General features: G+C 35.5%; 1 protein-coding gene and 1 long non-coding RNA gene across 3 annotated transcripts in view; one reads left to right on the forward strand and one right to left on the reverse strand.

The window, feature by feature from the left end:
* The first annotated feature begins 2,704 nt into the window (after positions 1-2,704).
* Positions 2,705-8,194, forward strand: LOC112558936. Its single transcript, XR_003098257.1, has 2 exons — positions 2,705-5,192; positions 5,493-8,194. It is a non-coding gene; the product is annotated as an uncharacterized LOC112558936 (long non-coding RNA).
* Positions 8,195-9,702: 1,508 nt separating this feature from the next.
* The window catches only part of LOC112558934 (adenylate cyclase type 9-like), a 32,610-nt gene continuing 23,072 nt past the window's right edge, over positions 9,703-19,240 (reverse strand). For both annotated transcript variants that reach the window (XM_025229704.1, XM_025229705.1), the window contains one exon: positions 9,703-17,797. In XM_025229704.1, the coding sequence (XP_025085489.1) occupies positions 16,170-17,797 (1,628 nt within the window). In that variant the 3' untranslated portion in view covers positions 9,703-16,169. The remainder of the gene's footprint in view (positions 17,798-19,240) is intronic.

A 19,240-nucleotide genomic window follows, 5' to 3' on the forward strand; every position in this document is an offset into this window, starting at 1 on the left:
ATAAAACATTACAAACAAAAAAACTAACATAAGCAAATGGATCTGCAACACATAAAGGATGGTGGCAAAAATATATCTGTAGATTAGCACTGCTTCCTTTCCTATGGTTTGTGAGTCTGTTATGGTTTTTTAAATCACCTATGTGATCTATGACTGGATAAATGCTGTGGATAGGAGCATCGACAGCTTTGATTAGTTTTCATTATTTTATAAAATGTAAGTTTCCCATAGGGTTGGAATATGACACAATGTAAGTATACTTTAGTATTAGTGGGTGGCACAAATACAGGAAAACCGTTATACTGTATACCCTGCTCATGATCTCCAATGGAAAGGGCAACAACTTTTGTACATCAAAAGTCTAGTGGTTGTCAAGCAGTGAGATGTAGGTGGTTCATTGTATTTTCATTGTCATGGCATCAGGAAGGCAGAGCCCTAGCTCCTCATTCCACCAATGTCAGGTAACTATCCATTGGGCATGCAGCTGAAGGTTTGCAGACAAAAGCATAGGGAACCTGCTGTTCCAAAGATGACTGCAACACGGGGCTTCATCACATTCCCACAAGCACATAAAGTGTATGCAAAATTACGCTTATTGACATTATGCTGATAAAGCTGACCTTTAGGCTATTCAAAAAGACTTTGTGGTGCTAGACAAAGCTAGCATTCAGTCTAGTGATGTAATGAAGCCAGACTGATCTGACATTCTAAGTTTTAGTACTGCATTTTGCATAAGTATGTTATCTTTAAAGGCCATTATGGTAAGTAGAGATGGTGTCATAGGTGGTTTTTGTGCTATTTTAAAACCGCAATGTGAATAAGAAATACAAAAGTATGTAACTTTGCATAGGGTGCTCACAATGCTGTGACCCAAAATGGTACATTTACTAGTTTTGTTTTTTCAGTGGTTTATAGTTATGCCTTCACAGATCTACAGAGAGCGATGTCAAATCCATGGTAAAGCATCCTGCTAAATGGACTGTGATCTCTATACAAATGTGTTTAAATTGATCACTTTCAAAACCTCTGGAAAAAACTGCAAACTTATTATAGTACGTGTTACCAACTCTCTTAGGTATTCCTTCTGCAATATCCAAGGACTGCTTACAATATTCTTCTCATTTACTTCTAAATAGACATGGCAGCCTCTTTCAAAAATGTTACCATGCTGTAAGGCTCCTTGGGCTGCCAGTTTCCACACAATAGGTGTATTTATCCAGATCTAGTGCATTACAGCTTATCCCCCCCCCCAACACTCATTGTGTGTGATACTGTGAGCATATCTAAAATTTAAAAACAAAATAAATGTCAATGTAATGCAACAATAAGTGTAGTGTTTTATTAGAATATGGCCTTTAATATATGAAGCTTTGGAATGGTTTTCCATTTATTATTCAATTATATGTCTGTAAATGTTGAGTCTGGTGATCCACTAGCTTCTTTGATCTGTTCTCAGTGACATGAAAGTATTTTAATTAATATTTTCACTTTTTGATACCAGTATGACCAATAAGACGGTCTTCTATAGGAAGTAGCTAAAGGGGAACAACCATAAAATGCAAGCCCCGATTTCTATATAGCAGTAAGTTCCCCTTAACTACCAATTTTTGTTGTTGTTGTTGTTAAATGCTAGCTTCCCACGTAAAATTCCCTTCTCTCCCATCTTTCTTTCCGAAGTGATCATTGCACAAATATGATGCAAACATGGGGACATCGATGGGCCACTGCTCAAATGCTAGTTTAATTATTGTGTTCCTGAACAATTTGACTATCTTTGTTATGCGATTACAGAACATGACCATCTGGCAAGCACAATCAATGACACTGGACCAGCAACTTTGATGACAGTTCCTTGAAGCCAGTGATTTCTGGAAACAAAGTTGCATGTATACACCATGTCACCAACATTGATATTTCCATCTTCAGCACAATGATTATGGAAGAGGCACCTAAATGCTTCTTTTCATCAACAGTTCAGCTGGAACACCACCAGCTGTTGCAGGAGATGTGACATGCAAAGAAGGAAAAGAGCCAGTTTTTTTCTGCAGGGTGATCTTTGGTGACATTTTCTTCATAAACTTCTAGAAATAGCTTATTCTGCAAACCAGAAGAGGCAGGGTTAGAGAAACTACGACAGGACAAATGTTATTTCTTTATAAAAAGTCTTGAATTCTGTGCAGGTGAAGGTGGGTCTATTATCTGAATGTTGTTTGGAAGTCCATGAGTTGCATATCTTCTCTGCTGTGATTTTTGTCATCATTTTTATGTCAGTCCAGAGTCAATAACTACAATGAACATGTGACCCATGAAATGTCCAGTATGCACATGCAGTCTTGACCATGAGTTCTCTGGTCATTCTCATGTATGAAGTGATGCTTTCTCAGGGAAGTGACAAACTTCACATCTCTGAACTAAAGTTTCAATGTCTTGTCAATATCTGGCTACCACACATACGAGCACGCTAGGAATTTCCTTTTGTTAATTCCAGGATGACACGAATGCAATTTCTCAAGCATTGGTTTCCTCAAAGTACTGGAACTATAAGCTCGGTTTTGAAAACAATGCAGCCACTCTGAACCCTAAGCTGAGTTACATTTTTCAAGTATAGCTTTATTTCAATTTCTTTAGAAGTTTATATGTCCATCCAGCTAAATACTTCCTTCCTCATCCTGATCAGTCTCAACGAATATCAACAGCAGTAGCTCGAACACTAGACAGATGGTCCATCAAGAAAAACCTGTTTTGGTTCACTTGTTTCAGGACTTGTGGTCAGCATTAACAATTGGCTCAAAGCATCTGCATATTATATGGATTATCATGGTCAATAGCTTATGGTGTAGGTATATCTATATAGTATTATGGCACAATGCTCAATTCAGTTTATTGTTGTCAGTTCCTTAGACTCTTCTATGAAAGGTAGCTGCTGGTCTGTGCTTTGTAAAAGCCTTTCAACCTTCAATGTCCAACATCAAATCCTCAACACATGGTAATAGATACATATTCACTGTGCAAAAACATTCACTGTAACTTATTCTCCACAAATTTGCAGCTCCATCTATAGCTTTAAAATGGGAACAACGGGTGCAGCCCAAACTGGGTATATGACAGACTGAATGATTCCATCATTTTCTAGTCTTTTCAGCATCCACCTTGCTTCTCAGAGAATAAGGTACAGTCCTGGCTTTGTAAAACTCAGGAACTGCATTAGTTTCACTCTGTAGCATTATTGGACAGTTAACATATCCTTATTCATCATCAAACAGGTTTGAAATTTATTTCTTCCTGATGCTTTTGTTACACCCATCAGGTTTACCAAAACTGTCAATAACCACCATTCACAATAAAGAGAAGCATGACAGTCATGTCTACATGTTCACACTGCACTTAAACCGCATCCAGCACAGAGACTGCTCAGTGTCCTCTGTAACTTTGTGCTGCAAGTTGGTAGAACATTCTTCTTACCCCATGCAGTTGGTCTCGAATATATCTTCGTTGATCAAAGAGACTGATGCATCTGTGTCCATTTAAAATAATACATGTTTGAATTTTAGTGTCATAATGCATGGGTTCTTTCTGTGGTTTTGATATGTGTTATGCAAAACAATGTCAGTTATGTTTTACTTTTCAATCACGAACTTCTATTCTTGTGATTTAGAATGACAAGAAGTTGCATTTAGAGAGCTTGAAAGGGCCGTCAGCTCTCATTTGCTACAACGATAACATTGGGAGTACTGCGCAGACCAGTGTTGGCTTTCGCAGTCCGTTTTGTGCTACTTAATTTTCAGGATCGCATGTTTGGCTAGCGAAATAACACCCTTACTCTAGTAGAACTTAGAACAGCACATACTGTGACTGGCAGCGGTTGTTATAGCATGAACAATAGTACTAGACAACTGTTTCTTCCGTATTGCTGAATCAGAATATCTACAAATAAAACGATCTCTGAGCTCCTACAAAATTGTATCGAGCTCACAAGCGGATGTCAATTTTTTAAAACTCAGCTACAAAATCATTTGCATTTTCATGTTCAGATTGACTTCGATTGTGAAATTTGTATCTTTCTGCATCCACAAAAGGTTTGAATGATATGTGTGCGTTACCAATTTCAATTCTTCGCGTGTTTTTGTGCAAGGTTTGTCAGGAGGGAACTATGATCGCAGCAGTGAATAGTACTTGGCATCCATGACACGCGAAAACACGCTCTTCTTTCTCTCTACCACTATGTCATTTGCTTCCGAGTAACGTTAAGACTTTCTACAAAGCAGTGAAAGTCTTCCACAGAAAGAATGAACTCGCAGAACGTTTCTTTTTGGGCCACGCTGATCGCGCCAAAAGTATGACGTCCGTGGACTCTCAAAGCGCAATTACGCCGAATTCCGACAAACCTCACCCTCCCCAGGAACAAGAAACCTGTGAACTAAAAAGAACTATAAGTACAAAGATCTAATCCTAAAAGTTGACAGTGTAAAATGTAGAAACATGGGCACTGGATTTTCATTGCCAATTCAAAGGATTGAACCAGACACAGATCAGAATGGCCGCCCTTACTGCGTAGAGAGTACACGATCAAGGGGCGTAATCCAACAGAAGAAGTAATAGTCGTAATAGTACTACATGTAGTAGGACTTCTTTTTTGCGATCACTAGGACAAACTTAACCTCAGTCAGGGTGACAACGTGCAACACCGCGGGTAGCAATTTTCAGCATCATGTTTGTATGTAGATACTGATACAAGCTACGGATTATTCCAGAACTTTCCTGACGAAGAGTTCCAGACCAACAGGCGGCATGTTCATGTCCTCACTGAAATATTTCATGCGTCCAGTGGGAAAGATGTTAACGAGATTTCATTCATTCAGAACTGGTCAATAGTCTTAAATAAGTAGCTAAAAAAAGGAAAAGTATTGTGACATGCTTGTAAAGACTTAATTATTTCATACACCAATAGATTCGGGTACAAAACTGGCAAATTTTCTAAGTTAGCATTAGGATATTATGCAAACAGTGTGAACTTTAAAAAAAAAAAAAAAAAAAAAAAAGACAGCTACAATGTATATTTCAGAATAATCAGGGTTTTTTTCAGTGCATGGTTAGAACACTGTGTCTGAATTTATAGGGGTGCACCGGTTCAATACCCATGAGGTGCAGGTGTCAGGAAAGAGTAGACCTGACTGGGAAGAGTGTTGACAAAGGTAAGGCAGGGAACAATGTTTACTACCACATATGGTACTAAACAGGTTTTAGGTTTCTAGCTTCTGTTTCACAATCTGCCAATGAACCTTAAGTGTCATTAAGCACAAATTTAAGTGAGCAAAGCAAGTAGTTATCATGCATTGTTCTCAATGCTTCCCTACTGCTTTTTTCAGCATCTTCAGATTCCAACACACAAGTTTATATACTCATGCAACATGTTATTTTTATAAAGATTTCAGTCTTGTCTGAATAATAAAATTAGCTTTTCAATTTTTTTCTGTCCCCATCCCTCCAACCAGTGTAGCCAGATGACTTGTGGGGAGCAGTGGATGGATGTTTCCTCTGAGATCAGCAAATATACATGTGTTTGAATACAAATCTAAACAATTTTATAGTTATAAAAACAACTGAATTGTCCAGAAAGTAGTGTATTGTTACAACTGTAGCATTGTAGTATTGTGTGAATAAAGTAAAATGCAAATAATTAAAAAAAATTAATTTGAACTTCTAACTTGCACAACTGCTCTATCTAATCTAGTCAAATTCTGTAAAACAATTTTATTCATATTGTTATTATGATTTTAAAGACAATGTGGACTTTCTTTAATGAGATTTTTAAAGTAGGATTATAGCTATATTGCAAAGCCAAAACTGACAAATCAGAAAATTTTATCAGAAGGAATTAGCTGATCTTGCCATACTATTTTTCAGTGTTTATTGAGAAACATATTTTATTCAGGAAATCAGTTGTTTGCAATAAATGTTTTGATGAAAGTTTTAATCTAATTATACTATTTATTGTCACTACCCGTTTGAACATAAAGATGGACAATCATTGGATGAAAATTGTTACACAACGAAGATGATAAAGACATATTTATTATTGGCAGTGTATGTGAAGGGACGGAAGGTTGCATTTCTTTTACAGATGCATAAGATACTGCATTTAAATCACTGGAAAGCAATGCTTTTGTGTTTAATGTTGTTTTCTATGACACCCCTTTGTCTCAAAGCGCCTTGCTATTGCAACTTTCAAAGTCCACTCAAAAACAAAGGTAGAGCAATCGAGAATCAGTTGTCAAAGGTAGCCACCTGGTCAGCTCGAGTGTTTCCTGGAATATTAGTATGACCAGAAATCCATATAAAACTGACGCCAACATGATCTTTTTTGCTAGTTATGCATGTTGTTCAAAGACTTGAATTTGAATGTCTTCCTGCTTGTTTGCTATGTGGACTGTAGAATGTGTTTATTCTGTATGAACACGCTACTCTTTGGCGTGGAGTAGACAGTCTGGTATAACTTACATCAACTTATTTTGACTTTACACCACCTACTGCGAAGCATCTTGAGCTAGCCTGACAGGCAGACACAAAGATGCTATATAAGCCAACTTTTACTTTACTAGAACTGTGGCATGTATATGAGCATTTGCAGCCTGGCTTACAGTTCAACTGGATCAAGCAAGCTGGGAGCAAATACAGACTACATATTTGTCATCCTGCTATATGGAATTCCATAGAAGTTTGCACGTTTTGATGCATGCATCTGTGGTTCTTAATATTGAGTGTTCATATTTTTTTGTAACTTTGATAGTGGGATAAAGCGCTCCATAAATTAACTTTATTATTATCATAAGAGATGATCGAGCCATTGAGAACGGAGAGCATGTAATGCTGACAAGGAGTCCGAGATTCTGTAAAAGTTTGTCTCGAGAGATGGATGTGAATATGCTGCAAAGCAAGCAGAAGAGCTTTCAGCTCTGCAGAGAAGGTGGAGTTGTGACCTAACAGTGCTGAGGAGGTGGGGGGGAATCGGTGTTTTTACGCCATGCCAGCAACTGAGGCTATATTACGGCAAGGCACCCAGCCCTGTAAACAGATGCCACGTGCAGAGAAAGAACAGCGTGCCCGAGATGAGAAATGAACTCTGAGAAGCCAACCTTCACTGTATTAGTGACAGACGCTAACCGTTGCGCCACCGGACCGCTAACTGTGCTGAGGAAGAGTTTATAGGGACTGCTGTAGCTGCCACTGCTTCCTTCTCCAGAATTTTAGAACTATATGTGAACATATATGGAGAAAGCTGGGATATTCTGGGACTACCTATTTACAGTGTTGAAGGTACATTACATCCTTATTAGAAGTGGGGTGGAGCTAAAAATAAAATGTAATAATAGATGTACAAGAAAGACAACCCATGCACTGAAGATGATGTTAAAAAAAATAATAACTCCATCCCTTTTCATGTGAGCATTCCTTATAATTTATTTTTTCTACACATTAATATACAAACAAAATACAGTTTGTTAGATTTCCTGCATCAACTCAATCTATTACAATACTGGTGCAAAACATTAGTAAACAGCATAAGGTGGACCAGTAACAAGAACACAAGACACACTTTGAGCATAAAATTCAAAACAATTCACATTTGATAAGTCAACAATGCCCCGTGACCAAGAATTCTATACTCCTATCCAATAAAATAAAACCCCGACTGTGGTTTACTAACCAACACTTCCATCATGTACCCTAAACATGCTTCTCAAAAGGTGTTATGATGCAATACAAATACATTCAACAGACTTTTCCTGTTACCATTTAAGAATACATATTATGTGTAGTGCAATTATATATTGTGATTACAAGAATGTGTTGTATACTCTTTGTTCTTTTCATGATTACAGTTGAGATTACTTATAGGTAGATATACACATGAAAGTTATTTGTAAATGATATTAGGAGCAAAAATGATGAAGTTTGTGATGAGCGAACCAACTATTTACTTGCATATCTTTCTTGATCAGTTCAAAGCAAATACTTTAGAAACAGTCATAAAAGTGATCTTGTGTCTATGATGTTGCATTGCCCAAATGTGTGAGAAACAAAGTGTCTGTTAGCTCCCTACATTTTCCTCTGGTATTTGGCAAGAACATCTCAAATGCTACCATCAGAAGATCACATAGCATTTTGCTCACCAGATAAATTGGCTTATTGAAATGGAAAATTTCCCATGTCATGTGTCTGTGTAGTGAGTAGAATGCAAATGTAAGATTCTTTTGTATTTTCTATATAAAAGTACTAAAATTAATTCAAAATATTTACCTGTCATGCATTCTGACTTACATGAAGAAATTTAGTGGACAAAAATGTAATAGTATAGTGTATGAAATTCTTAATGGATAGTAGAGAAGCGTTTCACTCTAGAAATTTAAATTTAAAAATCATCTGAAAGGATATAAAAATATCATTAAGACAGCATTTATATTTTCAACATGTTTCATTATACAGATGCAAAATGGCAATGCACAACTTTGTTTCATTCTAATATTGCACTAAAAAAAAAAATACGGTTTAGAATTTCCCAGGTAGCATAGAATTTTCTAAGAAAGGATATAAAAATCTTATTTAAAGAATATTAAAACAGAATTGTGGTCCCATCTTCTACTAAAAATCTGCACCCCTTAGAGAAAGAATCTTTACAGTGTGGAAATGAGCCAGTAAGAAAACTCACTGGCTGGCCTGCTGTAGACACACATTAGAGAAAGGGAAGGAGAATATGCTGGATCTTGTCCTTAACTCTTTAGGGCTCATTTATTCTTTCATCCCTTGACTTGTTGGTTCGCTTTACTGGTCATCAGGGTAAATGGATAGATGGAGCAGCCAAGAAGGCTTGCAACTTAGGTCTGTCCTGAACAGTGGTAATCAAGTATGCATAGGATGGCCTGTCCATTCTTTTAAGATAGCCAGCCTTAGGGCTTAAGGTTACAAGGAAATCACCACAAAATCTGGGGTGGATCCACTTTTGCCAGTTAATATTTTGACTGATGGATGAAGCTACTTTTTTGTCTCCCCCTTCAAAAGTCAATCAATCCAAAGAAAGTACAGCCTCTCTTTTCAGGTGTCTTGCTGCCAGATGCCAACCTTTAACGAGTTTACATTTCAAGTAAAAGTTTTGTTTCAGCTTGCTACAGTCATGGTCAATCTACATGCATGGGAAATTCTCATGCTCATCAAAAGTCAAAACCACCATAAAGCTGACAAAGTAGTACAGTAACATGAAACCTAATTAAACTGAACAGAAAATAAGTCAAAGACATGTGCTATTCAATTCTAGCTTTCTGCCTACTACTTCTGCTGTATTGTCAAACAAGTTGGCAATAGGCGCAAAGCCATTATAAGCATGTACAGCAACTCACAAGTTGTGAAACAAAATTCCAGCTGCCATTTGACTGAACTGGCCAACTAAAATATTTTCATGCCATTTCTGAGCATTTCCCTATATTCTTATCATGAAATGGGCAATGGTACCTAATAGACATCAATCTCTTCCTTATATATAACACAGTCCTCTGTCACTCCTCAGCAAACGTTATCAAAAATGATCACAGATCATACCTTTTCTGAGTAGTGATTTAACAAATGGAAGCTGAACGATTTTCATAAAGTATATAAATCTTTAAACATGTTTGAACATTCTAGATGATTCCACTAGAAAGTGAAATACCATTTTTTTTTGTCAAGACACTCAAAAATTCTAGCTGACATAGAATTTTACCACCTCTGCTGTGTATTTCTTTGCATATTTTTATCTCCATGAGAAGCCTGCAAACTGCAAACAAATAGGGAAATAGATTCCATCAACCTCCTTCTTCCCACCTTTAAAAAAAAAGCTTTAGGAGAGAAACACTTCAGATACTTCAAAAATGTCTGAAATAGCAGACAATATGCTCAACAAAAGAATTAAAATTTAGTAAATTAAAAACATTTGGTAAATCATTAATGCTTCAGTGGCCCAGAGAAAAAGATCTGAAGATGCTATTGAATGGAGACAAAAATATTGAAAATTCCAGTAGCAGAGTTGTTAAAATGAACCAGTAGAAGAAGGCAGCCATGACCGGACGGGTTAAAATAGAAGCTAACCATGAATACTTGAAAAAAATTTACAATTATCTATGAAAGACTGCAAAAATAATAACAAAACAGAAAAAAGCTAAACTGAAAGATGTTTGAAAAGTAATTTTTTTCAAACTGAAGCTAGCAGACGGCTACTGATGTGCACAACTATGCAAGCCAATAAGAAAACTTTTTAAATATTTAGAACTGAGACACTGTTCATGTGTAGATTTCATTTTCTTGATTCAAACAGCATTATGTCACCCATGAACTAAAAATGCATAATATTCTTCATGAAAAATAGTGTTCCCTACCCCACTTGAGACTACTGGTATATGGAATTAATCTGACATTACAATCATTGCAAAGTAAAGAAATTAGGCTCAACCAATAACAACAAATGTCTATCTGATCCAATCATAAGGCAACAGTTGAAATAAGTTAAATATTAAGCAAAGGCAGCACTGACTTGTGACACACTTCAAAGAGCAAGATACAAAAGCAACCTGTTATTTGTCTCAAACCGTCGACCTCATGCAGTTTTTGAAGAAATCACACAGAAAGCTTAACAACAAAGGCTTAGTAATTTGCTTTGCAATAGTGTGAAAAAAATTCACAATAATTTACAACATGATATAGTGACCATCACTTTAGTAATGCTGTACTCTACCTTTGGTTTCACCCGCCCCCACCTTTTTTTTTTTTTTGAGGCAGTGTGGAGGAGTTTGAGGCTGGACTGGGTGGGGTTACAGTTACTATAGCTTAGTTAAAAACTCCAGCACAAAACAATCTGCAAGATAATAAATATAAAACTTTAAATTGCTTTTCTATGTTGTCACCTGGATAAAGAACTGAAGGACTGAAAACAGATGAATTGTAGTTTTTTAAAAACCTTTTTGTGTATACAAGCAGACATGTGTGCAGATTCAAGTGCAGACAATCATGTACACATGCATCATCAAGAAAAACAGGGTTAAAAGGAAATGGCTTATTTCCGATCATATATTTTAACAATTCTTATTTCTTCCAGTTATTTTTATGCTTTCCATTTTACTGGGTTGAGTCAATTATAACCCGAAAACTTACAGACACTTCTTGAAGAAGGCTTACACCTTTCATCTTACTTATAGGACTGCATATTTATAGTCAAAGAGTTTTTTAATGTTGATTCCCTTACATGTAGCATATTAAATACCACAACAGATCAAAGTATGTCCAACTTCACAAGATGCATAAAGAGTAAGAGTAGGACAGTCAAAAGAATGAAAGAGCAAAACTACTAATGCCTGAGTATGCATGACATAGAAAAACAGCAAATAGCTCTGATAAATGTGGCAGCCATGTTTCTATTTGTCTGCTTAAGATGATTTGGGATAAATTGTATTCCTCAATATTTTCAGATTCATGCCCTATTTTTGAATCTTTTATACACCATATTTCTGACATGTGTATAACATATTTTGTGTGTGTGTGTTGTCACGTCTGTAAAGCCTGGTTTTGGGATGGTGTAACAGTGAATATGTGATTAGTGTAATAATCACATATTCACTGTTACTGGTATATACAGCACAATGAATTTTTCGCCCTGTGAAACAGATCTGTTATAGTAGTTGTGTTATGCTCTTGTTGGACAACTTCCATATAGGTTGAATAGACATTAATACAAAATGAGTGTTAATGATCAAGTGGAACTGCAGTATATCATAGGCAGCATCTCAGAACAAGGAATATATCTATGAGAAATGTCCCTTACTCCAAGAATGCATGATACCAAAAATTGTCAAAAAGTAATGATTGTACAGCATGATGTAACATATACGACAGTACTAAAATGAGGCTGAAAAGCATTGGTAATTTATTAGTGATAAAATAGTCCAAGAACTTTGTGTATGCCATTTAACACTCTAAGCCTGGGTATTGTCTAGAGTGGAAATAATGTAGCTTTTGTAGTTTCTGTTATGATGACAACCCAGATGCCATGGAATATTTCTTTATAAATTACATTTATGCTGTTTTATTATTTACCTATTTCTAGCACATACACACATGAACACATGCATGCATACATGCACACACACACACTAAACACATAATACGACAACCCTCCACAAAAACAAAAATGATTTTGGACAACAAAGACAATATCAACATTTAAATTGATCACAGCATACATCTTTTACCTGCACGTCTCCTTATCATACACATATATATAATATGTATAATGCAGCATATCTAAAACAGCTTCTGCTTCACAACATGTAACAGTTTGTAGCATTATTTTAAATTACTTAAAAAAAGGAAATTCTTAGATAAACATCGTACGTGTCTCACATATGGCAAACAGAGGAAAAGGAAATATCGCAGTGGAACCTAATTTTTACGCTGATTTGTGAAAAAGAAAACCACAAAAACTATATACAATCACTGCCTGAATATATTATTGGCCACAAAATCTCTTGGCCTCTAACATTTTTGAACAGCACTCAATAAGATAATAAAATACGAGACACACTATTCACTTGCGATCTTAAAATAAATACTTGCACTCTCTCACATTTACTTCCTTATGTTGGTCTTGTTTTGTCTCACACTTAACATTTTTTGTGACTAAGGAAGCAGTGTAGATTGTTTTGTCACTGCACCAGCATGTGCTGACAAAGATATATAATAATAACTGATCACAAACTACATTTATCAATGTTTTTGCAAGTAAAAACAATGCTGAAAGATGATCTCCTGCAGCACATTCAGGCATCAACATACAGACCCCAGACAGTGAGTATATGCAGATGATAACAAGGATGTAGATTTATGCACAGATTTGCTGGGAAAGAAACTCCACAGGAAAGATATCTTTTACTTCATAAAATGAAGTCCATTTAACTTTAGACTGTTCTTAAATAGCGCATTTAAATTTTAAATAATCTTTCACTGTGAATAAAGCTTTCAAAATATGGTAGAGTTTAAAACGCTCATGAAAAGCAATAGCTAGAAAATAACAAAGAAATATTATCAATAAGAAACATACTTACGCCATAAACATTTACGTTTTAACATTTTAAAATTCCTAAGTACTGATAATCTTTAGGAAATTAAAGCAAATAATGCACAAAAAAGTAAACAACTATAAAAGTCCCAAACAACTTCGTTAAATGAAGAACTGGTTATTTACAAATCACAGTAATATTTAGCTCATCGACAATACTGATGGATTTTTAAAAAATGCACTAACAGTTAAAACAGTATTACTCTTTTATGATCATTTTCTTTTTATTTAAAGTAGTGCTGAAAGGTGGATATTCTGGAAATGGGGTGCTTAAAAATCAACAAAAAGTATGTAATCCATGACATCCCAAAATTGTGCACTTTGAACAACTATGTACATTTATCTCAATGGTACTGTTACCTCCTACAAAGATCTCAACTCAAAACTTTCATTGTAACAAAATATCACTAAAAATACTATGCTCAACAAAACACCTATGTGAAAGGTTAAAACTAAATACCATTAATATTAACTGGTGACAAACCCTTTGCATCTGAAAAGTGGGAACAGTTTAACTTCATAAGGAATACCTAATGTTTCAGCAAACATCTTGATAAAGCACACCATCTAATTGGAATATTATTACTTTGAAAGCAATTCAAAATTGTAATACAAGTTAAAAGTATTTCAAATTAACTCTTATTTTAGAATATAAATATGCAAATGTATGTGTGTTGCCTGTCTGTCACAAATGAAGCAATGAATTGCTATGCAAAATGTTCTGACTCCTCATCTCTAAAACATTTATGTCTTCAACATAAATTACATCAAAATCTGCACCATCTCCAATATACCTGCTGTTTACTTTCTCATTATTAGCTCTACAACTACTCCCCCCCCTCAAAAAAAAAAGTTCTGTGCTGGTGAAGGTAAAAGCGACTACCTACCCATAAAAAAATTTTGTACCAGCAATGATTAACAGCAGACATAATGTATTTGTTAACAAATTATCACTTATCTTCTAAAGCACAGACATTATACATAAACTATAACACACATAACCAAAAATATTTTCCATGAAATGATGAGGGTACAGAGTGTGATTTGAAAGCTGCTTTCATTCATTAAGCTCCGAGGAGATGTACAACCACTGGACATTGTTATACAAGAGATTTCAAAACTCATTATGCAATGTAAATTGTGGGGAAGTATACACTTTTTACTCCAATGCAGAAACAAGTAATTAAAATCCAGTTTTGCAAATTTTGCCTTGTCATAACAATTTGGAACTGTTCCAGGAAACATCATACATATAATTTAATAAGACTAATTTATGTAGTGTGGTCAGAAATAAGTTTATTCTTTTTTCTTTGTTGTTTGGCTGCTTTTTTACCATTTATTGCCAATTTTCAAACAAAGTAAGAGCCGCCTATCTACCCCCAAATACACCCATGCATATATAATTATATGCATGCATGTACAATGATGCATGCACTCACACACCCTCAAACCTGATGAATCACTCCACATACCTGATTCTGACTTTAAAAAATAACCCAAACAATATACCATTCCTGAAATTTTAAATGCTTCATTGCTCAATAATTTAGAAGTTTATTTAGCTTTGTAGGTGATTTTGAGAGAACAATGTAATCTGTAAAGTTTTCAGTGCATGGATAGCATCCAAGCAATTATTTTCTCAATCAATCTAAGCAAGGTCCTAAACAATTTAGGAAATGTGCCAATGATCATTGGCTGATTTTTCATGTCAGAAAAATATGTAGTATTATTACCAGATATACAATTATGATATGACTAAAACTTAATAGGTAACACACAAGATTAGATTTTAAGACAACCACTGCATTCCATCAAACAGTTGCTGTTAAGGTGAGAAGGTATGGTTCTAAAATGCAGTTTACAGTTGCATCCATTCCTATACCATCTAGACTCTGACACTAAAACTGTAAATGGAGTTAAATTCAAGCTTTAAAAAAGCATTAATAAGGCCTAAAAATATTATAAAAAGCATTAATTTAAAAAAATCAAGATAAAGATCACATCAATCCATATGTACAGAGATAAAATAAAATGCAGACTAGAAAATGTCCATTCTTCTTAAATTTTAAACTTTAAATAATTATCAAATGGAAAAACTGCCGACAAAGTTTAAATTAGAAAACAAATCTTTCACTCAGTTCCCGTTAGTTTCCTATCAACACATATCAAATGTCATGAATTAATCAAGTGATCAAAGCCTGTACAAAGAGAGACCGAAAGTAAACGTTATTAAGTTTTAGCATTCATGATTTTTAGACTTAATACTTTCTATTACAAAAATCAGTTTCTCTCATTCAAAGAAAGTGCCACTGAACAGTTAAATTAAAGTCAAAATGTGGCATTAGCTTTGAAAGAAGATAACATTTGCAATGATGTGTTACGATGCCAAAATGTAAAAGACTGACACCAAAATTGTCATCAAATAAATAAACAATCTATACATTTGAGCTTACATTTGAGCACTACAGTCTTCACTCCAAAGCACCCTTACTCACAAGATCTATCATGTAAATTAACAGCAATTCTGCTGGACCAGATATATGTTAACATAGACATGCACACATTTCACTGTAGAAAATTAACAGAATTTCACACTACCAAACAACCAATATATACACGCAGTCCCACTTGCAAAAATATTTGTAAAAATCCCAAAAGAATTATCTTTGGAAACTCTGTCACAGTCACAGACTACATGGAACATACATGATGCTTTCATCCATGTATAAAACTATGCAAAATCCCTTGATCTTACAGTACATTGCTCTGCTCTGCACATGCAGAGAAAGGCTCCTACACACAACCTCCGCACAATACGTGACACTCTGGCCACCATATTCTTCATGATTTGTAAGATATTTGTTTTTGAACACTGTTCACACATTAGTTTTACTCACTCCCAACAAAACGAACTAAATTCCAGAAGTGTATGCCTCCGAACCTGATTTTCTGTGAAAGAGGACAGAACAGTCTTTCTGATGATAAATCTCAGATCATCACAGCATGATTGCTGTCATGAACAAACTGAACAGTTTCAGTTCCAAGCAGCTGTAGGACGTTTACATTTAAGGAGAAAGGTCTTCATTTCACCTTTGCCTTTCACAAATATTTCTCCACGGTACTCAAACTCAAACATATCGCCAAGGGCTTTGGCTGTGGCCTCTGGCACTTGAATGCGATTAGGCTTGCCTGTAGAGTACATACGAGAGGCTATGTTTACTGTGTCACCCCAAATGTCATACAACAATTTGGTTGTGCCAATAACACCAGCTGTAACCTCTCCAAAGTTGTATCCAATGTTAAGTACAAAGTTAAAGTTGAAGATACTTTCATTGAAGCGAGATACTACATTCTGCAGTTCAACAGCAAAGTCCATCAAAGCAAACAAATGGGTATACGGATGCTGGTTATTCCTGCGTGTAATTTCATTTAAGCCAGAAGCAGCCATAAAGGAGGAGCTGATGGTCTTGATCTTCTCCACATCTTTGAATCGCCTGTCATCCAAAAGTTCTTCATAATCACTCACTAGCTCATTAAGAACTCGTAGATATTCACGCCCACCTTCGAAACCTTCGTCGTAAAATTCATTGAAGTTGACGATGGTGGCAAAGATTACTCCAACATCCTTGTGGTTCTTAGAGTATTTGGAGGTGCGCTTCAGAACATCAGATACATGTTCTGGTATGATGTTATGCAGCAACCAGTCAGCTTGGTCTTTGTTCTCCTGCATCTGTTTAGTATCTTTCTCAGCCTGAGCACTGCCATGGAAGCTGAGTCGATAGCTTATCTCAAATTCCCTGTTCAGGAACCAGATCAGAAACAGGAGTAGAATAATGTCTAAGATGATCTCAAAACGTAGTGTATTCTTACCCGAAAACAGATGAGCTACCTCTTCAGTCCTTGTAGTCACATTGGATTTATTTGTAAGGGTGATATTGTTGACTGAGATATCCCCATCAAATTCACAGAATGAGATGTTCAGTAACAATAGAAGAACAAGCCCAACAAGGGTAGCAACAATAGACTTAAACCAGGAACTCAGCATTGAGAAGTTGCAGAAGTTAAAAAGTGACAGAAACAGGCAAAAGCAGAGAAATCGGTCCCGCCACACTTTGTCCAGCACAAGTGCACAGGACATGTTGGAGAAGACAACGGCAGCAGGCAAGACAGCTATCAGGACTCCTATCAAGTTCCGCGACCACCATGATGACATGCACTCGACAAACATGCTGCACTTCTCTTTCTTGGCAGTGCCCAGTGTTACGTCAGTGATAATCTCCAAAACAGCCAGGATTTCTAGGACCAGACAGACAACAAAAACCACAATGAAAGCCATACTGAAGTTAAAAACCAAAAAGCAGCCAATCGAAATAAGAACATAAATGATGAGGGAAAGTATTATTTCTACTAAAGACTGGTACCGTGGGGAGGTCACACTTCGTTCACGGAAAAGCTGAGAGTCAAGATAGTGGACTCGGTAGTCTTCCTCCAGGTCTACAGACAGAAATGAAAGAGTGCAGTGGTTGATGGGTGGTTCATAAAAAAACTCTAAGTTGGTGACATCTTCTCTCAGGAACTGAATGATCTGGGTATCCGACTGCTGTTTGTGGACATCTGTCCAAGACTTAGTGAAGGGAACTGTGATGGAGTCTATGTTTTCATCTGCACAAAAAAGTAAAAGAGAATTTGACAACATCTGACATTCATTTAACACTTGTTATATTTGACATGGTGATAGCGATGTATGTGAATGGGTGTAAAGAGAAATGACTTAGGACACAAAGAATAAGACTGGATGAAAGAAAAAAACCTAAATGAACCATATTCTTTAAATAATGGCAGGAATCCCAGTTTAAATTCAAGGGTTAGAGTTAGAAATTAAAAAAAATTCTTTAACATTGAAATAAAAATGTAAAACACTTAAAAAAAAAAGGATACAAAATGTTCCTTGTTTAACATTTAAATGAAAATGTAAAACACTTTTAAAAAAAGGACACAAAATGTTCCTTTCACAGATAACACAATTATAAGTAAGAATAGAATATTAGGCTTCAGCCTAAATTAAACATACAACCAATCAATAAATACTGTAAAATATTCAAATATGTATCTTAATAAAGTGCAGAAAAGAATAAAACAGAGTCCAAAATAATCTTTAACTCTACTGTATTATCAGTGCTGGGAACAAACACTTTATGTGAACTAACCACTTTATACATAAAATATTAAATTTTTTTTTATATTTAAGCATTGCTAACTTCATTATCTGAAGATGTGATATTCATGTAGATGATTTCTTAGAAGCTATATGTTTCAAACAATCCACAAAAAAGATTCTCCAAACAATTGTGCCTAAAGTCTACCACAAAGCTTAGTACAAGGGAAATGATACCAAAAAAATCCATGGAGCTGGAGGCTTTTTTGTGAGTTCTAGTGAGAATAGGTATGATGTCTCCAGCAATGGTAATTTTCCCCAAGGTTTCAGCAATACAGTATAAAATACCACTAGCTTATTTACAAAAATCTCAATATAGATAATAGCAGAAAATGTAGATTAAAAAAAAACAACAACAAAAAAACAACCAAAAAAAACCAACTGAGAAAGGCAAACAAAATTAATTACAGATGTACACCTCCACCATCAGCTCTACAGACAAGCAGATAACAAGTGCTATTCACAGAAAGCCTTCAGCTAAATTTCCTGCTAATAAATATTTTGACAAACTAAGATTAAGAACTTTATGAAAGGCATTCCTGTTACCATTCACTGTGCATCCATGTTTATGAGAGAAAGAGAGTGTGGAAGAGGAGAGAAAATAAATATTTGTGGATCATATGCAGACACAGTTACAAGTGAGGGTGACAGAATTTTGTCCTCTGTCATGTGTGCTTATAAAGCTCTTTCAAACAGTATACCGTGCCATGATTTTAGGCCTGAAAAGTGGCAATGTGATCTCACAAATGCCCACAGATTTTGTAAAGCTTTAAAGGTTTACCTGGGTCAAACATTAAATTAAGCTAAAAATTGCTGGCATGTTAATAAATCATAGCGTTCTCATTTTTTACAGGAGGCAAGAACTGTTGAAAAGCTAAATGTTAAAATCA

Source organism: Pomacea canaliculata, linkage group LG3 (genome assembly GCF_003073045.1).
Source record: "Pomacea canaliculata isolate SZHN2017 linkage group LG3, ASM307304v1, whole genome shotgun sequence".
NCBI lineage: Eukaryota > Metazoa > Mollusca > Gastropoda > Architaenioglossa > Ampullariidae > Pomacea > Pomacea canaliculata.